At 38.7% G+C, this 22,748-nt stretch overlaps 1 protein-coding gene across 1 annotated transcript in view; it reads left to right on the top strand.

Moving 5' to 3' along the window:
* The first annotated feature begins 228 nt into the window (after positions 1-228).
* The window catches only part of RASA1 (RAS p21 protein activator 1), a 53,706-nt gene continuing 31,186 nt past the window's right edge, over positions 229-22,748 (top strand). Inside the window, exons 1-6 of the mRNA XM_063423861.1 lie at positions 229-832; positions 16,236-16,385; positions 17,719-17,854; positions 18,612-18,682; positions 21,518-21,635; positions 22,500-22,531. Of these exons, the coding sequence (XP_063279931.1) occupies positions 435-832; positions 16,236-16,385; positions 17,719-17,854; positions 18,612-18,682; positions 21,518-21,635; positions 22,500-22,531 (905 nt within the window). The 5' untranslated portion in view covers positions 229-434. The remainder of the gene's footprint in view (positions 833-16,235; positions 16,386-17,718; positions 17,855-18,611; positions 18,683-21,517; positions 21,636-22,499; positions 22,532-22,748) is intronic.

Raw genomic sequence — 22,748 nt, 5'->3', positions numbered from 1 at the left:
TACAGTGCTCACGGTGGGTTGATCCAGTGGCTCCTACCCCAGCCCCGCGCGTTGCCAGCCCCTCGGCCGCGGAAGGAGCCCTTTGTTTCGCTGGCCCGCACGGCCGCGCTCCTCCGCACACGCCGGCCCGCACACCCGGCCGGGGCCGCGCCGCCCGCGCAGGCGCAGAGCAGCCGCGCAAGCGCGGAGCTCCCCGGGCGGGCGGGCGGCGCTTCCCTGGGGCGGCCGCGGGCCGAGGCAGCCGCGCGGGGCCCTGCGGAGCGGCCCAGCCCCCGCCCAGCCGGGCATTGTTCCCGGCCCGTCTCTGCCGGGAAGTTTCGGCCGCGTCCCGGCTCCGCTGCGTGCCGGGGCGGGGTGGGGGCAGGGGCCCGGAGCCCCTTTGTCGCCTCCTCCCCGGCGTGAGGCGGCCGGCGGAAGGGGGGGCGAGGCTCAACATGATGGCGGCCGAGGCCACGGGTGAGGAGGGCGGCTCGGGCGCTGAGGCCGGGACGGCGGGAGCCGCTGCCGCCGGGCAGCTGGGGCACTGCCCCGCCTTGTGCCGGGGCCGGGCGCCGGAGCCGCAAGGCCCCTTCCTTGTCGGCGGCAGCCCCCCAGGCGGGCCGGCTTTGTGCTCAGTTCTGGGGCTCCTGGAGCTCGGCGCGGGGTCAGCCCCTCCGGCGGCCGCTGGGGCTGCCGAGCCCGGCTTCCCCCCGCTGCCGCTGCCGCCGCCGCCGCCGCCGCCGCCCCCGTTGGCCGGGGGTCTGGGGACAGTGGACGAGGGAGACTCGCTGGACGGGCCGGAGTACGAGGAAGAGGAGGTGGCCATTCCGCTCAACGCGCCCCCCACGAATCAGTGAGTACCCACCGCCCCCGCCTCAGTCCTTGTGGGGAGTGGGTACCGCGCCGCCGGGCCCCCACCGCTAGCCGGGGAAAGTGTGTGTCAAACTCGGCTGGAAGTCCCGCACAAGTTCTGCGTCCCACCCCCTCACCTTCCCTCCTTCCTCCGGTTCCGTTCCAGCAGGAAGTTTGCTTCACGGGGACCCTGCCCGGGGTCTGCGGAGGGCAGCCCACCCGCAGCCCCGGAGGGTGAGCGGCGGCAGCAGGGAGGTCGGGCTCTTTCCCCTTCGCCGGGAGCTGGTCCTCCGGTACTGAGTGGGATCAGCTCAAGGGAAAAAGGCGCTTGGGTTAGTTTTTTTGCAAGTTTTCATAGCAGTACTGTAGGCTGCCAGGAAGAGTGAGTGAGCTATTCTGGTTGTGGTTTAAACTACCTGTTGGAGAGACTTTTCCGGTCACTGGTAGCCCTTTCTTAGTAGAGCCATAAACTTAATTTCTGTAAATAGATTAAAAAGCCCTATTTATGGCATAAAATAATTTATTTACCGTGTCATTTTGTAGTGCATTGCTTTCTGCTGAAAAAAAAGAGATAACTTATCTTTTCGATTTCATATAGAAACACAGCTAAAGTAATGCCCACATGTTGAATCTTTTAAAAATTTCAGTCTTGTATCATGGCTTTAAAATTAAAAGTGTTAACAGAAGGATATTTTTGAAATGTTTTACTGCCGTGCTGCCCAACCAATTTAAAGTTGTTTTAATTTAGGTTATGCTTGGAGGAAGGAGACATTTGGAATAAACTGTAAATTTATAGCTAGGTTTTATTGTATTTATCCATGCATCAGGTTAATTTGGATTCCTACAGTGCTGGTAATAGAAGGAATCTTGCACTAGAGGCAGGCCAGTTCTTTGTTTATGTGGTGTGAAATATAAGATCAGATAATGTTTTATAGAGTCCATGTATTTAGAAAGTTCTCTAAACACAGCCTTTGGATTACAGTGTGGAAAATCTGCAGGTTTACGTGAAGCACTTCCAAGATGTGTATTAAAATAGAAAATAAACCTTCCATATCCCTGTCATAGTCTCTCCAAAATGAAGTTGTTTCAGAGGCTTAAATTTTTCATTAGTATCATTCATATAAGTATAAGTTGTTCCCGGAGTTCTCACAAGTATAGGGGATAATTTAGGGGGTAATATACACTTTTATCTGAAGATATATATATATATATATATATATGTCAGAAAGTTAACCTAAAAGTCTGTGTGACTTTATATTCATAACATGACTGACAGAATTAACTTCTGCATAATGTTGCGTACTTCAAAGATTTCAGGAGCCATTGTCTTTTTAAGTAGGACATATAATTGTAATCTTACAGGATTTATTTTAAAATTATTCTCTTTAACCTTGACAGGCTTCCTAGCAGTCCTTTATCCTTTTAGTTTCTAAGTTATGTGTGAAAGTTTGTAAACATTAAAGCCTTTTTTTCTGAAGACAGTGTTTGAATAGGCTTAAGTTTGTAGAAGTCCCTAATGAGCTAGAAATAGGATTAGGCAGTTTTGAAAGAAATCTGGAAAATAGAAGCACATAAAAAGCAAAGGTACTTCTTCAGGATTGTGTGCCAGTCATGTGAGGGACAGGATGTTACTTTTCTGGTTTGTCTCTCTGAAAAGCAGAGCGCTTCTGTCAAACCTGACTAAGTTCCTCAGAGAACTGAGCAAAAAGGCAAACATCAAGCTCTTTACAATATTTTTGTGAAGCAGGGCAATTATTCATAAGTTATCAGTTTTTGATACTGAATTAATTGTTAAATCTACAATTCTGAGTGAATTTTTCAGTCAAAGTATTGTCTTATGCAATACTGTAAACATGTGCAAACATCGTGGTTAGCTTTCAGAAAAGAATGTAAAGGTTTCTGGCAAGGAGTACAGGGTAGGCAAAGACTTCAGTCCTGATTTTGTTTTGGCTGAGAAAGCCACTTTACACAGCACCAGGGCAGAGGTCTTGAGTTAGATGCTCTTCTGATGAAGAATGTAATACTGGAGCAGACAAGAAGAAAAACACATTTAGAAATTGATTCAGAGGTTTGTCCTTCCAAATACTTAAGCTTTATCTTAGTAATTTTTATTCTTTGTGTGTGACTTTTCCATAGGTTATTTGAGTTGTCTGACGATTTAGAAGCTTTTTTCTGTTTCATTCATCTCTTATTTATGGTATGCAGCATTACTTTTTACCATTCTCAGTTAAGTCATAAAATTAGTGTATGTCAATAGTAAATTCTATCATTTCAGTTTGGATACTGCTGTTTTATTTTGGAAATGCCCTTTCTTTGTAATGATATCATCTGCTTCTATAAATTTGAACTCCTGATTTATTACCAAAACCAGAGATCAGTATTAATCTGTCATAATATATAAGGGATGCTCCAGTATGAGTCTTTGAAAAGACTAGTTGTTCTTTCCAATTTAGATTTGTATTAAATTTCTCCGGTTGGATGTGATTACAGGACTGCTGTTCCATTTGTTTGATTGGCAGCTCCACCATTTCCCACTTCTTCCTTATTCATTCAGTGTTTGTAGAAGGAATGCAGAGTGACTTGATCGATAACTCCACAGTTCTGTCACATGGCGTTGTTTGTCTTAATTGCTCACACTATCTTATGTGTATATCTGAAATATGAGAGTGTTCTTCATTCCTGGCCTTGCCTTAGTAGAAAACTACTTTTCTCCTCTATAAGAGTGCAAAGGTGTTACTTCTTTTGTAATAGTAACAACTCACTAGGTTTCTTTGTCTTCCCATGGGCATACATTGCAATTTAGGATTTCCTGAGTGGCTTCTCTCTCTCTCTCCAGAGAGAAATATCTGGTAAATGTTGGTGCTGGTTTTTCCAGTTTCAATCTCCAATCTTAGATTAGACTTCTGAGAATAAAATAAAACATTCTACATAAACTCTGGCACAATTTTGTCACTTCTTCTCTGAGCTTGTTTTGCAAAGTAAAAAAAACAAGCCCAAAGCAAACTAAAAACTCAAACAAAAACCAAAGACAAAATATGAGTTCCTAGTTTTCCAAGTTTTAGGTTCTAAAGATGTTACAAATGCTTTTTTTAAACATGAATGCACTTTTAAATAGTGTAAAGTTAAAATTCTGGCTTTCATAGTAACTAATACAAAGAGATGGGAAATGAAGCACATGCAGATTCTGCACTTCTCATCAGGATGTTTTAAATATAATTTGTTCAGGGAGGTCTGGGGAATATGTCTTCTTTAGAGTGTATTCAGTCTAGACTGAAACTAACTTGAGGTTTGTCTATTCTGTGTGTGTGTTTTCATTTTTATGGGGTACAGCAGTGGTGTGTTTATGTTGCAGCTTAATGCTAGGTGGAAGCACAGGATACTAGGGAATAAAGTGGGCAATCCTGTTTAGGTAATTTTTTCCCTTGCTTTCTACCGCATTTGCAGAGCTCAATGACAGAGGTGCAAACAGAGTAAGGAAATGCCTTTGGGTTTAATGAATGAATGCTGATTCTGTTATGTATTTGATTTAAAATCTTAGCTGACAAAATTATTATATTACCCAACTGTTGCAGTAATGTGGCAGGAGCAGTTCCAGTGTTGCAGCAAAAGTGGCATTTTCATATGGTGTTTTTTGAGCAGTGCGTATCTGTTTGAAATGGAAATCAGTTGAAATCTGAAAGTGATCACACAAAATGAAATAATAATAGGCTGTTAAAATACTGTCTGGTTGAAACAAATCCTGCCCAAAGCAGATGTATTCTTAGTCTCTCTTGGTGCTTGTTCAGGCAACATAATAACAAGAAAAGGCACTGCAGATGAAGACAGGTAGAGAAATATTAAAGTTGAATATTTTTTTGCCTGATCATAGAGTGAAGTTCTAGTATCTTCATGTGAGTGTTCAAAGTGGCAAGCTGAGAGTTCTGCATTTGTTTCAGTAACTCATGAAAAGCTCTTTTTCTGAATAATTGCAGAGGGCCTTTTTCCAGATAAATGAATTAATCTGTTTCACTGTAAACTGTGAGGAAATAATGTTGGTGTGTTCAGTTAGGTACTGTATTAAAAATAAAACATGATGTCAGTAGATTTTAGTGTATGAGGTTTCTTTGTTCAGCTGCTAGTGTAGTTAGCATTGAATATTTTCTTTTTTAGATAATTAATTTCTCCATTAGTTCCTGTTGTGTGTGAAAGAGAGCTTACTTTTCTAAAGCTGGTGGGTAGTGTACTGTGGGCCACTTCTGGCTGGATGTGTGGTCTTGGAAGTGTCTTAAATGAGTGGTTAATCTTAGCGGAACAACATTGTACCTAACCTACTGCAGAAAGTGAAGCAGTAAGTAAACTAAGTACGTTAGTTCATAGGTAAATGAAAACTTCAGATAAATAAAACTAGAAGTAGCACAACATTTGAAACCTGAAGTTTGAGGATGATTTTTCAGTAGTTTAGTCAGTATGTCTGGTTAACATCAGATAATGTAATTTTCTTTTAAACAGTGACTAGAGTCTCTTGACCCGCTCTTTTAGTTTTTATTTCATGTCGTAGATTGAATCCCATAATATCAGTGTGGGACTTTGGCAGTTCATCTACCAGCCTATCCCATTGTGAAGCATAATACCGTGCTGTGTTTTTCACACTTTTTTGTCTATGTTTTGTGGTTGGGAAGAGGAACACAAATTGTCTGTTGAGGGCTTAGGTCTGTTCAGTGTAGGACTCCATATTTTGGTTCAGGCTTAAATTCATAAAACTCCCATAGTAGTTTTCCAATTTCTTTCATATCTTTCTCCCAAACAAAACAAGTGTCTTGTTATGTGTCTTGCTGGTAGGCACAGTAGGAGGCAGGAGAAGGCATCTACTTTTAACATAGTCCTTGTGCTGTACATAAGTATTGCAGGGTTGATGCCTCAGTGTCCCTCTACAGTATGGTCACTAAGAGTAAAATGTTACATGCTAGACAGAGTTTATATACTGGACCTGCTTTATTTACTTTTATATACTAGTTAAAGACTGAGGGTTGTCTTTAATAGTTTTTATTTTTACATGAAATACCTGCTCTATCACTCTTAATAGTGATAGAGCAGAAAGAAGTTTCTTTAAGTCATATTTAATGCTGAAGGTGCTGAGGAGTAATCAGCATTATAATGGGAAAATTGTGCTTAACCAACCTAAGAGCCTTCTGTGATGTAGTCATTGACTTGAGGGAGAAAGGGAGAGAGTTTACCATAACTTTAGTAAGGCTTTGGACACTGCCTTCCATAGTCTCCGCTACGGACAAACTGACAGAGTACAGGTTAGGTAAAAGGACACAAGGTGCATTGAGAACTGGTTGAATGACGGAGAATAGAGCGTGATGATCAGCAGCTCAAAGTCCAGATAGAAGCAGATTACTGGAGGTGTTCCCTAGGGTGCCTCCAGGGGCAATACTGTGACCTAGATGCTTGGACAGAGTACAGGCACCCTTGGCAGGTTCACAGATAATGCAAAACTGAAAGAGGAGTAGCTGAAACACCAGGTAATCGTGCTGACATCCCAGGTGATGTGGACAGGCTGGAGAATTGCGCTGCAGGAGATCTTGTTTAGTTAAACAAAGGAAACATAAAGCTCTGGCACTGGGGAGTAGTATCCCCAAGCATGTCGTGGGGGAAAGCAGCTCTGCAGAGAAGCATGTGGACATGAGGATGTGAACAACGCCCACAGTGTGCCTGTGTGGCAGAGAAGGCTGACAGTATCTCGGGTGTCATTGGGTGTTGTCAGCAGCTTCAGAGGCATGCATCATCGTTCTGCTCTGCTCAGCACTGGTGAGGCACATCTGGGGTGTTCAGTGCTGGGCTCGCCAGTACCAGACAAACATGGAGTTACTCGAGAGAGGTCTGTGCAAGGCTGTCAAGGTGATGGAGGGACTGGATCATCTGTCAGATGAAGAGATGCAGAGAGATGTGGGACTGTTGAGCTTGGAGAAGAGGAAGTTGAGTGGGTCTTAAACAAGAGTGTAAACATCGTGTGGGAAGGGTTGACATGAGAGTACGAGACTGACCTCAGTGATGTGAGGTGACAGGGCAAGAGGCAGTAGAGACAAATGCAGAAACTTGAATTTCCATTTAAATACAACAGGATGCTTTTGTTTGTTTGTTTATTTGTTGCTTTGTTTCGATTTTTTTTATGGTGAAGGTGATCGAACAGTGACAAAGATTGTCAGAGTGGTCATGAAGTCTCCATCATTGAAGATGTTCATGACCCAGTGGAAGATAGCCCTGACTGAGAAACCATATGTAGCTGATCCTACCTAAGCTGGGGGTGAAAGGGGAGCAAGGTTGAACTAGATGATCCCCAGTGGTCATCTCAACTCAAGTGATTCTATCTATATGTGTAAAGATACTATTTATGTGAGGATTTTAGGTGAGGATCCGTGTTACAGGACCTATTTGCTGAAAATTCTTACTGTAATTTGTCACGAGTAAAGTCAGGACAGTTGCTAATAGGGAGATTTGTAATGAAAGTACAAGAAACTTTTAGGTTGGCAAAAAGAATATTTCATTACTTTCTGTATAGACCTATATCCTAATTTCTCTGGTAGAAGCTCATTTTTAAAAAGATGAATCTGCCTTTAAAAAGGTTTTTCTAGAGTAGCTAACAGTGCCTCTTAAATATTCAATAATTTGCTTCAAATACCAAACTTTTCCATCTAGAGTATGTTTTTATTATAATTATTTACATGTACGAATTAATGTACCCAGTGTTGCTAGATTAATTTCAAAGCTCCAGTCATATTTCAGGTGTGGAGTATTGAGGTTTCCAGGACTCTTGGTGTACACAATGTGTTATGGCATGTTACAGTCTGATTCTTATGAAGATCAGACCCAGAAATATAATTTTTGTTTTCAAGTTTCAGTATTTTCAGCTACTTTTCAGGCCAACTTCACACCATACCAATCGTTTTTGTTGGTGTTCTGTTTTTTGCTAAACTGAAATAGCAATAGTTCATCCTCAAGTGCTAATAGTTGATGGGTTTTTGGGAGTATAAAATTTCATCAGGGAAAGAATATATAGAATCATAGAACCATAAATCAGCCCAGATTGGGATGGACCTTGAAAGTTCTTATGTCTCAACTGTTGGGGCACAGGGCGTATAACTGAGATTGTCTTGCAACCCATTCAGTCACATCTTGAAAATTTCCAGTGAGGTTTTTCTTCCTACTGAAGGAGGTGTTTCAGTGAATAATTTTAACTACTGGAACATTGTGATGAGATGCCCCTGAGCCTTTTCTTCTTCAGAGAGGAGAGGTCTAGATCATTCATTACTCATGGGACAGTTTCTCCAGCCATTTGCTCATCTTAGTGTCCTTCCTTTGGATCTTCTCCGGCCTGTTCACATCTTTCTTGGATTATGTGGTCCAGCACTGGGCACAGTACTCTGGCTGCAGCTGCACAGCTGGGTGGATTGGGATGATCACCATGTAGATTTAGCCAACTTTTGGTAATTAACTCAGGAATCATATGGTAATTATGTATAGACTTGTGTGAGATGTTTCTCTGAAATTTTGATCTTTTTTGTTGTTCTTGTTTTGAGTCTGTCTCTTGTTTTCCATAAAATTATGTATCTGTATGTAAATGTTTAGCCATATAAAGAAAATTCTGTTTATGGCTCATTAGCCATTGTATGGTTATTTTATAGATAAATGGCATTAAAATTTTTATTAATAAAATTTAAGAACATTCATAAGCCAATCAATTTCGATTCAATGTTGCCATGTATTAGTAGAGTTAGCACTAGAGATGTTACAAGATTCAAGGTTGGATACTTGCCTAATACTGAACATGAAGGAACTGCTTGCATTGTCTTATTCAAACCACATTTTTTTCCACCTTTTTTTTCTTGAATGGATTTTTGTGCTTTCTAAGCATTTGTGAATTTTTTTGTTATTTCTGTTCCTTAAAATAAAACAGAAAGGATGCTAGAGAAATGTCTTTATTCCTCTAAAAGCAGCATGTTACCAAGCCTCTGTAGTAATCATCTCAACCTATATTCCAGTCTAGAAACAGGTGGGTTTTTTCTTTTTCTCAGTTTTATACACATTTTTTTATGTTATGCTGTGAGGTTTGTTCTGTGTGGCTTGTACTCTTGATTCCTAGTGCATGTTGGAATATTTGAACATGTTCAAATGTTCACAGTTTGGGTGAGGGTTTGATTTCTATTGTATAAATAACTTTCAGGGTTCTCTCATTATAGAAGCAGTTAATCCAGCCATGGATTGTATGATACATCTCTCTCTCGAAACAATCCAGCTTGCAGGAGGAGGTGAGAGGGGAGCACAAAACCAAAAATCTATGTTTGATTAAAGAGAGGAGGAGGAAGGTGAAAGAGCCTCTGGTACATTTAGTGAGGGTAATGGCAGACAAATTGAACAACATCTTAGAAATTCCTTAGTTATTTTCAAGAGTATCTGCTCATTTATGTAGCCTTATTAGCATTGTATCAGAACTAATTACTCAAAAAAGGTGTACTTTTCACCTGAGAGCACAAATGCCTATCATGTAAAAATGGAAAGTTCCTTGCTAAGGCCTTAAATGAGTTCCTAATCTGATTCTTCAGTAAGAAAAATGCCAGCTATTTCAAGAGCTGTTTTTCATGAAGTTTAGCTGTATTTCACTTGCTTATTGGTGGTTCTTGTGAAAATGAAATAGGTAGTCTTCTTCTCAGTGTTGGATAGTATACTGTTGTCACACCTCTGCCTCTTCTAAAATTATGGCATTGTTTGCTACAGCAATTGAAACTTTTAGAAGCTTTATGCCCTTTGTGAAATTATTGAAATGTATTTTTTTTTTTACTGTATACTTACCTTGCTATTTCATGTTTTCTTAGTCTCTTTGTTAAGACATACTGAGGTTTTTGGTTGATCTGTTTACTCTAGCTCAGAGCTGACATAAACTTTGCTGAGTTTTAGTGGCTGCTTTGTGGAGGTGTGTGCAAGTCCCACAGTTAACAGGTTGGCACAACTAATGTGCCAGAGTGCCTGTGGTGGTGACTTTCCATGTTAGTTGGCTGGTTCCTGGTTTTGTAGTGCAGCACAGCTTAGTTTTCCCTGTGCTATTTTTGAGGGATTTTGAAACAGTCAAATGAGAAAAGCAGAATGAGTCTCTGTTAGGATTACATGGGTATGCTTAAATGCCTCTTAGAAAGATGCATTGGAAAGTAAAAGGGATGCAAATCTCTCCCGCATGTTCCTAGAACTATAAGTAACATTTAGGGTCATGCACACTGGACAAAGAGCACTTACTTGGCTGGAAATTAATTTCAACTGCTTATCTTATCTAAAGGTGCATCCATTCTATTCGCAGTATATTCGCAGATCTTTTTCTGGTAGCAAAGTTTTGTGGTGTGGAGAACTGCAAAGACTTGGTTAAAAGTTAGTAACTACTAAATAGAAACTAACAAGATGGAAGAAGGAGGTGAATGTAGTAAAATCTAACTGAAATTTAGTTTAGTCTTATCTCTACAAATTAGGTGCACAAAGGCAGTATCACACCTTACAAATATGACAGAAATGGGGAATAAAGTATTAAAGGCAGAATCTGGATAAAAATAGTTAAACCGAGAGTGTGGTGTAGGCTGAGAGAAGCTGTAAGACTGAAATGAGACTTCAGCAGTGAATAGGAGCATTGAATGTTGTCTTACTTTAAGATCTGCTAAGGATACTATCTGCCAGACAAATAATCTGCCAAGGAATGTGGAAACCTTCCTGGAATGGAAAACAACTCCTCCTTCCAAATGATTGTGACCTCAAAAATTACGAAGCTTCCAGGCAAAAATATGGGAAAAAGAATAATGGTTGTTTACTAGCAAATATATGTGAGGTATATATGTATAATATATATATATATATCTCAGAATAAGCAAACAAACAGAACTGCTGACATTTTCTCGTCTGTTAAGCGCCACGTTTCCCCTTTGGAGTAGTTACCATCACGACTGCCAGGAGATGCTAGTGGCTCTGGTGGGGCAGGGAAGGTGCTGTCGCTGTTTTGTGGCCAGCAGGGGCACTCCGATACAAGAGTGGGACTTTCCCAGGTGATGATGGCCCTGGCCTCTGGCAGCACCCAGGCATTGGCTCTGTGTTCCCTTGCAGCAAGGAATGAAGGAAGCAAACAGGCTGGTTTTGGTTGCACTGCCAAAACCCATGGGATAGCAATATCCTAGGCCAGCCACACTCACTGTCACCCATGTGGTCCCTCTCCTCTATTGCCAAAGGGAAGGGGCAATCCTAGCCCCATGCCCCACAAGATTCCAGGCTAAGTTTACACCTCTTGTGATGTTCCCTGAGCCATGGAGTACTCAGGGGGAAATAGTGACAATTCCTGACACAAATGACTGTGGGATATCCCCATAACCATGATTCACCCCCAAGACAATCTTCACATGGAAAGCTTGAAAGGAGGATGGTTGATGGTAATAGAATAAGAAGACAAAAACTAGGATTCATGATATTTTGTTGTGTTCTTTTTCTCCTTCATGAAACGCCTTGAGATTTTTGTGTATCTTTTGATAACTGAGAATTTTCCCAGTTCAAAGTAATCTTTGCTCTCTCTTGCCTCTAATTGAAGGAGAGCTCATAGTCTGAGGTGGTTACAAGAATCTCTAATGTGCGAAAGGCACTAAGGCAGAGTCTGGACTCATAGTAGAGGAGCTCTGACCATGATTCCTACAAATTCTCCAGTTACTACAGGTGTTCTTGGAGCGTCATGGTATAGCTGAGAAGAGCCTTGAGTGAAGTGGCATTTAAAGACTGTTTTTCCTGTGCACCATAGCTTTTTCTAGATGGAAATAAAGAAATCTACAGCTGTTACCAACATCTATATTTGTATTAAGTTACTGAAACTCACTTTTACTCCCCTTCAACACTTCCTGTTGCATTATCTTCTCCCTTACCTACTGTGTTCCTAAATAAAAATTGCAGTGTGTTCCAAGTGCAGGATCCTTTATTAGAGCAGCAAAGTTTCATACTTGCTCTTCTCATATGAAAAAAGGAAGTATGTAAATAAAGATTTGGTTGTACAATGTGACATGCTCCCACATGTAACAGCAACTGCCTCCGTCCGTACGGTAAATTCACCATCACTCACCGCTTTGTGAGTGGCGTGTTCTTTGCATGGGCCTTGTGGTGTTGGGGCCACGTTGGGGGTCAGGAGCCTCATAGCTGTACTGTGAACTTGCTAAAGGGATGCAGTGTGACTGCGTTCCTCCTCAGAGTAGAAAGGGCTGGTTGGGCCTAATGGAGCTGGTGTGACTACCCAGCATCTTCCGTGGAGCATGGGAAAGTACAGGGATCTCTCGTTTATGTGTGGACCAGAGGTCACAACTGTGACTGCAGTGCAGCTCATTCCATGAGGTTCATGACTTGTCCTATAGTTGTCAGCCATTCAGTGTGGCGGTGCTATAGGCACCGTTCTTCTGCACACCTGTATATTTCTTGTGTGGATGTAGGTCTTTGTGATATTGTGTCTTTGTTCTGTCTGCTTGCTGTAATTAAATTGTGATAGATAGGGTTGGAGTTTTGAACATGCTGCTTTTGAAATAAACTGGCAGATGGGAGCATTTTCGTGCAGAGTTTTGACAGGTTTCTGAAAATGCAAACCTTTTACTGGTATTCTCTTAGAAGCAAAGTAAAGAACAACTACACAAGTTTCTTAAAGCAGGCAAATTAAACTGGTGGTCACAGAAAAAACCCACCTAAATTGTAATCTATAATTGATAGGACATTTTATAATTAAATAGTTTCATAGCATAGGCTTGCAAGGTTACTTATTCTCTTTCAATGCATGTCATAACAGCAACTGCATTGTTAGAGTACTAGCTGTGATTCAGAATGTCATTGAATTTTGTTTGCTCAAAACACTATGAAAGTAGTGGATTGTCAGCATTTAGAAACATGCAAAGGTAGTGTTAGAAATACTGAAGTGTTCCTAGGTAGGATTAGGCAAACAAGCAGAGATGTCTGGTGAGAAATTATAGGGACGTTGTAAAGACAAGGCAAAGGCCTTGATGGAAGATGTACATCTAAGTAGCAGTGAGCTAGAGTTTTGAGTGCAGGCACTTGTAAGTCACAGTCACTTGGCAACTTATTTATGAACAGCTAGGCAGGTTCTTAATGTGATGCCTTCCTATCCAAACCTTAATTCCTTTCATGAGACTTATTACACCATAAATAGAAATTCCTTTTGCATCCATTTCGAATCCCTATGGTTAGCATTGCTTCTGACTGAAAACATTAAATGCGAAGCTGTTTTGATTACAAAATATTTAAGTTGTACATCTTGACTTAGAAAACTCGGAGGGAGAGCTGGTTTCTTGAGATGTATTTTTGCAGAAATGAGTGAGCTCAGGTTTCACTTGGATGCCTGATTGGAGCTTAAAACCAAAGGATCTGGGGGTTACTTTATTTCCTTTCCAAAGTTATGGTAGCCTGTTGATATTCTTCAAAGTGTTCTGCACTCTGTTCTCTGATGAAATTAGGAGTATGACTAGCTCTGCAGTTTACTCATTTCTATTGTCCTTTCCTTGGATAGCACTGACTTGGATGGATCTTAATTTGTATTATCAGTTGATAATACAGCATAGGGGATCTTAAAATCTTTCATTAGTACTCATTAGATTAGTCAATAGCCTTAAATGAGATTGAATACTGCAGTTTTGTAAAACAGTCCTTACTGTTTGCCATCAAAATCCTTGAAGATAATGATGGGAAGTTGCAGAGTGTATCTTTCTATAATGCTGAAAACTAGTGATAGCAGGATGGATTATTAGACTTGCACTTCTGACAGTGATGTTTTACAGTGCACCTAGATTATATATTGCTTGAATAAACTGTTTTTATCTATTGATGAAACTGCTCTCTGAAAAAATGCAGTTATTTCTTGACAACCATTTTGCATCCTCTAATGGTATTATACAAGCTTGCACTTAAGTGTGTATCCTATTTTTTTAAAAGCTGTGTGAAATATTCAGAGGTTTCCTGAGGATATTACCTGAGCTGTTTTCTCTTATCATTGCTCAATATTGACTGCTTTACTGGCATTTGTATTAAATTTAGTGTTAATATTTATTTCTGTGGCTAGTACTATAATTTGGTACATGTCACTGATGCAGTGTGAGCTGTAAAATGCAGTGGTTTTTTGCCATCAGAAGTTAACATTTTATATATGGGCTCAGTCACACTGAATTTAATTGCACTCAGAAATTAACTTAATATTTTTATTTCAGAAAATAAACCTTTCCTTAAATGCTTTACCAGGTAATAAATGTCTTCTGGTATCCTTGATATAAAAGTGTTGAATGGGACTCTCTCTATATATATATTCTGTTCAGCATTAGAGAATGTGATCTCCAGTGTGTGGGATCCACCAATATAAATATTGCTGTCACCAGCAAGGAGGGTGTCTTTTTTGTTTGAAACTTCTGGACTGAAAATTGGTGCACCTAAATTTGTGCTATTGTTGTTAGAAATCCTGGTCCCTTACAGAAAAAATCTTTTGTTTGCATATGATCCTGCCTTTCTGTTTAGTCTGTAAGCTTTTTATTGGTAATTTGCATTCTTATTAAGACTCCCGTGCCTCCATTTTGAAATTGTGCCTTTCTTTAGGTTTGGCATTGCAATGCAATGTGTCTCACAATAGAATTATTTATCTCAAGTGGATGATAGGAGCAAATAAAAGCTCAGTAAACCTGTTCTTAGTGTAAAATAGATTTCATGAAATGCAATGTTGATTTCTTCATCAGGGAAGTTTCTTGGGTCTCTAAAGAGTTTTATACTTCATGAAAGTCAGTCTACCCAGGAAAGCAATGCCCATTTGTTATGTGTGGGGAACAAACTTGCTCAGGTTTCAGCTGTGCAGTGCACACTGATACACAGAATATTTCATCCTAATTACTTAAAAATCAACAGTCTTGACTTGGCTTCGTTTCCTAGAAGACCCTCCTGGTAGGGAAGGTGTGATCCACTTCTTCGTGGACTGCCTTTGAACAACAGATTTCTGTTCATGAGGCTGCTTTGCTCTGGAATGGAATGACACAGGCTCTTGCTAATATAACTGGGCCTGCAGCAGTTTCAAGTTTTAAACGTTGTACGGATACAGCAGTGCTTCTGCTGGTTTAACTTGTTTTGATCGGGGTGAGGAAGAGAAGCAAAGGGGAGCAATACTAGAAAGCATTGCTCTGTTTAACCTGGCAAAACTAACCAGTTTTGCCAGGTTAAACAGTATCTATGCTTGTGCTGCTCCTATGGGTGAAATGGAATTTTTTTGGTTTAGTTTATCAAGGTTTTGTTCTGATAAAATCTCTCACAGCATTTGTTTCTATTTTGTAGAAAAAAAATACCTTTGTTCAGATTTTATCAACAGCTCAGCTTTTAATTTTTTTTGAAGCTGTGTGCTGTGAAATATTTGATATTTTTGCATATATTAATTCAAGAGATCATTTACATATCTTCTAAATTGCATTGTTTGTGAATCTTGCAGAACAGTCTGTGAACTGTTAGAACTAAATGGTATGTGTTCTGAAATGGTGAAGGATTTAAATTATCTGAAACAGTGGCTGTTTTGAAGCTGACAGTTTCTGAGTGTAAAATTAAAGGTTTAGTCAAGCTAAATTAGGTGGAGCAGCTAATGAATTATTGCAATATATAGCTCTGGAACATGCTGTGGCTTGGTAAAGGTAATGAGAGCAATGGCTGCCTTTGAAATCTGCTCTCCATCACTCCTTTCTTGGAAAAGAGTTGATCATATGGAGTAGGGCGAGTGTTCTGACAAAGTCTGTGTAGACGGAGATAGGTGATTGACTGCTTGAATGGTAGCAGTAGATTAAAGATTTCCTTTGTCATATTTTGCAGTCTGTGATTTGCCATGCATCAGCACTCACTTTTGATTGATAAGAGTGCACATTGTGATTAGGAAAGGTGGTTTTGGGGCTGGATAGTGGCCTGTGACTGCTCTCCAGTTCTTACTGGTTTTGCTGCAGCAGCATCTCTGTCAGCTGAGGAACAGTCTGATAGAATTCACTTCTCCAATGCTGCTTTTGAAATACCCAGCATGAGCTGACACCTGTCTAGACTTAAAACCTCAGTTTCTGTTTATTTAAAGTAAACAAATTAGGGAGGAGCTAAAAACTGATAATACGTGTAGAGCCTCTGCCACTTAGGGTTGTTCCTTGGGAAAAGAAAGTTATCTGAAAAACCCCTGTGTTAAAAATACTGTTTATTGGCAGTAAGTAAACTGGGAAGTTGAACTTGTAACAATGTGTTGGATTTGAAACTAAGTTTTGGAGTTATATGGGTTTTGATTTTTTTCCTTTCATGGGTCTATTTTGTGAGAGTAAATAAAACATGCAAGTTCTAAGGACACCCATTGTTACTCTTTTTTTCAGGTGGTATCATGGAAAGCTTGACAGAACGATTGCAGAAGAACGTCTTCGACAAGCAGGAAAACCTGGAAGTTACCTTATTCGAGAGAGTGATCGGAGACCAGGTTCATTTGTGCTTTCATTCCTTAGTAAAACAAATGTCAATCATTTTAGGTGAGAATTAAGTGTTTTATTTTGAATACTGTGATCTATCTACTTGTTTTTTCAGAACACAATAAAGTAAACAATGATTGTATTATAATGCAGTATTTTTGAATTTTTATGCTTTCATGGTTACAGCTTTTTACTTGGGTTTGATTGTTTCAAAACATGCTACTTTAAAGTTACTTTATAGGGTGAAGAATGGAATTGTGAGGAAACCAAAAGTATCTGGATAGAGAAGCTTGCGTAAAGTGGTTTGAGTAGACTTAAAGCACCATGCAAGTTTCAGTCAGTCAAGGAGATTTTGTGTCTGTTCCATGGTAGTCATTGTAGTTAGCACAGTTAAAGTGCTAGCACATCTGGTTGCTTCCTTAATTTTGAGGGGAAGAAACCCCACCCAAAACAAACACCCCCCAAAACAAACACCACCCACCCTCCAAACGAACAAAAGCCACCAGAAACAATCCCAAAGCAAAAAACACCAATAGATTATATGTTTAGTAATCAAAAGGTTTGCTGGAAGCAGCTTTCAGCATATATCCTGAGCATTGTTTTCAATTCCCCTTGCAATGCTATATGCTTATGAGCTTGGGTTTAATCTCTGAAGATTCATCTTTGTATGCATTTTATATTAGTTCTTGGGAGAAACAGTTTAATTCAAATTATGCATTAAAGAACCTCTTCTTTAAGTAAACACACAAACATTAAAGAAAACAAACCAGTTTTGTAAAAAGTCCTTGTTTTGTTAAACTGCTGAAATGATTATGTGAGCTTTTTCCTATTAGATACCAAATTTTTAAATTGATATTTAAGGAGATACTTTGATTATTCCAAAGTAGTTTCTTAACTTTTAATAGGGGTGCTAAACTAACTGTAACAAAATGACTAAATTTCAATGGTGTTTGTTTTCTACATTGCATACACTTGAAGTGTAGTAATTTTTTGTTGAAAGTACTTTGCTACTTTATTATAAAAGGTGTATGTTGTGTATGATACAAGTAATAATGTTGTTATGTGCTAGTGTATTATTTCAGTTTTCCAGTTTTCCATTTACATTTTTTTCTTTTTGATTTAATTTAGTTCTGACAAATGTACTGTCTTTTTCTGTGAATTAGCACTTTCTTTAGATAAAAAACTTGTGAATCATATAATATATATATGAGTATTTTTGATAAAATATTCATCAGGTTTATTTACATGTTTACAGAGACCCTGTAATACTGCATTTTGCTGAGTATAGGCACTGTTTTAAGAATTAAACATGATCCTAATCTCCTTTTGTTAAAAAAAAAATTGGTAGCAAAAATTTTTCTAATGTCAAGCTTCTGGGTTTTTTTATTAACAGGATTATTGCCATGTGTGGAGACTATTATATTGGTGGGCGTCGCTTTGCTTCACTCTCAGACCTGATCGGATATTACAGTCATGTGTCCTGCTTGCTGAAAGGGGAAAAGCTCTTATTTCCAGTAGCACCTCCAGAGGCAAGTAAAAAGAAAATTCTGAAGAATAATTAAATGAAATGTTTGTAACTTTGATCACTATTCAGAATTTTCTTTGGGGAAAAAAAATTTAGAAAGTTTCCTGTAGTTTTGTATAGGCATACATGGAACTATAAGGAGTAAGAAAATGCATTTTTAGTGAAACAAAGTAATGATTAAAAAAAATTTGCTATTTAATAGAAATATGTAATAAGGAAAATAGAGATATGGCAGTTATTGCCCAATGTAGTAACATCATTTTAAGTAGACAGAGAGAAACAAGAAAATGCTGAGTTCTTGGCTAATAAAGAGCACCGTTGTAATGTAGCCTTCACTGTTCTCTGACATTTTGCATATCTAACAGTGGTTTCAAATATGCATCCTGGAGATAACCATGGTTTCTTTCACATGCCCATCTTTAAAACAATGAAAGTAATTAAAATGAAACAAAACATTGCAAAATATTCCCTGTAACAAAACCTGAATAAAAGTGTTGCTGAATGTTAAAATTCTGAACATTCCTTCTGCTCTAAGTGAAAAAAAAAAAATAAAAACAGCTGCTCTCTTAGCCAACAAATTATGTGTTTCTAGCTGACAGTGGTTTTGAGCTTTGGAAATATAAAACTGGCAAGACAGATACAAGTGATGTTACAAGTTCTTTGCCTCAGAATAGCGTAATGCTGGGGAGAATCATTCTTAGAGTATAGAATATACAGTACAGAGTATAGAGAAAGAAACATTGCTCTCTTTTAAACTGTAGCCCGTGGAAGACAGAAGGCGAGTTCGAGCAATTCTACCTTACACCAAAGTGCCAGAAACTGATGAAATAAGGTATGTTTGAATAACCATAGTAGCTGTGACATCTGCAATAGTGTTTTTAAATAGTAGCAATTTAGGAAGGTGTTCGTATGCAAATACTTTCCAGTTGCATCTTAAACTTGACACAGTTAGATTAAAAGATGATATCTCTCTGTTCTTTGGTTGGAAGTAAGAATAAGACATTTTGTTGTTAGTGTATTTGTACTAATTTTAAGGGAAGGTACATTAGGTACACAGAATTAAAATTAGTAATGTTATAATGATGAAATATGTTTTGTAAAGCCCTAGATTTTTTATCAAAAGGATAAATTTATTTGACAGAGAATTCTATCTGGAAATGGCTACCTGAGTGTGTGAAAGAAATGAGCTAGGCTTTTTTCTGAACAGCCACAGTAAGTAGATGTGTAGCTAAGGGAAACAATTCAGATCACTACAAAGAGAAAGTGAACCTTGACTACTTACAAATTTAACAATGGAAAAAGTCAGTCTTTCAGTAGAAGATAGTTTTCTGGTTATTTGGGATTGATACTGCTTTCCTGAGATATTTTTTTCCAGATGAAAAAATAGGAGGATTTGAAAGTGATTTATGGTGATTTTTAATCTCTCTTATGAGACAGATTTCATAAGCTGATATAGTACACCAATTGAATTGGGAATTTTCTTAAGTTTAGGATTATTATCTTAAAATGTAGAGAAAGATTATGAGAGCTTTATATCCTCATTTAGACGGAAATTTATTCCAAGACTCACAGTCCAGTCTGATCCTTTAAAGGATGATATAAGGATATTTGGTTTTGTAATTATGTGTTTTGGTAAGGTAATAGGACTGGGAAGGGGCTCTCTAATGGCACATTGCAACTGAGCCTTCCTATTATGTGTGAGACCAACAGAAAAAAATTGAGTCCTTTACATGCCTTATTGCACCTATCAGCTTAAGAGGAAATAGCATTTTATTGTTTGCTATCATAACAAAAATTGTAGGCAATTAAACCTTTTCTTCCTCTTTAGGATAGAGCTGAAATGCAGAGTTGGTATTTGGGTTTTGAGTCTACATGGCTAAAATAATTCTGTTCATGGGATAGCTGAGACCAAAGTTTTGAATTTGTTCGAGATTGAATTGATATGCTCTTGAAGACGTTGACTTTCAGAGAATATTGACTTAAAATTTTAATATCATAGTTAATATTTAATAAGGTCGAAGTATTACTGAGTTAATTTCAGCATGTCTTCCATGCAGCAACTGTACAGTGATGGAGGGTGCTCTTGTTGTCTGTCACCTGTTAAAGCTGAATAGCAGTTGAATTTATTCTTTGTTCTCAATAGTGTTTTGTTGCTTTTTGTTTTTTTCTGTTAGCCTACTTCAAAGGAGAGCCATGCCATAGACATTTGCTATGAAATTTTGAATTGAAATGGTAGTTAATGAGCTTCAACTCTTTACTGTTTTTTCTGTACCTTGATGCATCATGAAACACGATTGAAAATTTTGTGCTGCAGTGAAGGTTTTCATGTGACCTGAGTTTGCGTTCTTAACATTTAAGGAGTAACTTACACTAGTCTTCCAGAAATGAAAACTTCCTTGGACCAGGTGCTGGGTCCTGCGCTTTGGCCACAGTAAAACCCTCTGCAAGAGGAAGAGTAGCTAGAAAGCTGCCCAGTGGAGAAGGACCAGGGAGTGCTGGTCAGCAGCTGGCTGAAGAAGAGCCAGCTGTGTCCAGGTGGCCAAGAGGCAGTGGCATCCTGGCTTGGATCAGCAGTGGTGTAGCCAGTAGGACTAAGAAAGTGATTCTTTCCCTGTGCTTAACACTGGTGAGGCCACACGCTGAGTACTATGTCCACTTCTGGGCCATTCAGTTTAGGAAAGACACTGAGGTCCTGGAGAGTGTCCAGAGAAGGGTAATGGAACTGGGAAAGTGTCTGAGTACAAGTCCTATTAGGTGCAGCTGCAGGGCCTCAGCCTGGAGAAAAGGAGTCTCAAGGGAGATGTCATTGCTCTACAACTGCCTGAAAGAAGCATGTAACCGGGTAGGGTTCAGTCTCTTTTGCCAGGCACCAGTGGCAGGATGAGAAGACATAATCTTAAATTCCTCTCTAGCCTACAGGGCAGCTTTAGATTGGACATTAGGGGAAAAATTTTCACAGAAAGGGTGATTAGACATTAAAATGCTGCTTGTGGAGATGGTGGAACCACTGTCTTGGAAGGTGTCTAAGAAGACTGGATATTGCACTTCATGCTGTTGTGACATGTGGTATTTGGTTGTAGATTGGACTCTGTAATCACAGAGGTCTTTTCCAACCTATTTGATTCTGTGATTCTCAGAATTTGAATGTTAATGCTTCTTAGGCTTGTAGCTAATTGCATGGCATCTCTGGTAACTGCTCTGTATTTTCTTTGCATCACTTGTCTTCTATGTGTGAAAACATAGTGAATAGATATGTTACATTATTCAAGCTAATTTTTCAATTAAAGGAATATTATTTTCTTACGGAATGTAAGATATAACCTACTAAGGGTTATTTTACTTGTGTTTCATATGTGATTTCTCTTGATAAAAGAACAATATTACTGTATTTTCATATTGCTGTGTTATTTTTGTTTCATACATTAGCACACTGCAGTTGACAGCACTGAAGCATATATTAGATACTAAACATATATTAAAAGTATGAAAACTTGTATATAATAGCCACTTAACTGTGAGGAAAAATACACATGGGCTTGGAATAACAATTCCTTTGATAGTTTTTCCGAAATATTTTATGGAAATTATACTCAAGAATTCATTATATTCATTAAGCTTTGTATTATGGTTGTACCTCTGATTTAAATCTTGCTGTAACCCTCCTCAGTTTCCTTAAAGGAGACATGTTTATTGTCCATAACGAGCTGGAAGATGGCTGGATGTGGGTTACCAATGTACGGACAGATGAACAAGGTCTCATTGTGGAAGACCTGGTAGAAGAAGTGGTAAGTAATTTTTGCATTCAGATTTCTTAAATGAATAGGATTTTTTTATAAATTAATACTGAACAAAAACTAGTGACATTTAATTGCATGTTTTCTAATTATGTACTTTTCTAAACCTAGTAAATAAATCTAGTAGTTCTAAAATAAGAAAACAAACCTTTAAGCCTAATTTGTTATCAAAAAATGTCTATTCACGTGTTGTTCAAGGATAAGTACAAATGAATGGTACTGTAAATTTCCTAGGCATTTTCCTAAAATGTACTGTCCTGGTGAAGAATCATTAAATTGCATTTCTTTCTTGCAGTTGCCATGAAATATTCACTAATTCAACCGAGTATAATTTTGCATTGTGTTAGGTCTTTCTCATTACTCAAGGCTGAAATTTGGTTTAAAAATTTATTGGTGAGAAGAAAAAAAGGAAAAAATAAGATTTTTTAATAATACCGTCTTACACAGTACATGTGTTTTGCTAATAGCAGTGTTACTTGAGATGCTTCCCATAGATGATCTTTGTCAGGATGTGAATAGCTAAACTGAAGTGGCACTATTATGTTGATAGGTCAGTGGTAATTTAACCTTAGGAAGGATGAGAAGGTTGAAACTTTCCAAAAAGTTACCACCTGTAAAGGATTTGGATCATGACTGAAGTAGTCATCAGAAATAACATTTTTGCTGAGTTTTCACCTGATGTATGAAGAGGAAAACTTCACAGATGTGCAGAACCCCTTTAGTTAAAAAACGCCTTTAGTTAAAAAGACTTGTAAATGTCTTTTTTTTTTTCTACAGACTATCTTAACTAACAAGATTTTTTTTGGAATTGAGTTGTACTGTTGTCATTCACTTGATATGTTAATTTTCTCATAGGGAAGAGAAGAAGATCCCCATGAAGGCAAAATGTAAGGATTTTTGTTTTGTTGTTTAAAAGCGATCATAACTGTTTGTAAACTTCCACTATGAGACTTCTAAGTCTTTGAGAAAGTGATTAAAGAGATTTATTTTTTAATCTCAAGACGAATTTATATACTAGCTGCTGCAGATGTAATGCAGATGTAATGCAGCTCCTGTAATGGGTATGTCTGTTGCTAATGGGTATTGCAGTCCTGAAATCTTACG

This window comes from Prinia subflava, chromosome Z (genome assembly GCF_021018805.1).
Source record: "Prinia subflava isolate CZ2003 ecotype Zambia chromosome Z, Cam_Psub_1.2, whole genome shotgun sequence".
NCBI classification, from domain to species: Eukaryota; Metazoa; Chordata; class Aves; order Passeriformes; family Cisticolidae; genus Prinia; species Prinia subflava.
The sequence above is the reverse complement of the archived record's forward strand: the minus strand, read 5'-3'. Positions and strand labels throughout refer to the sequence as shown.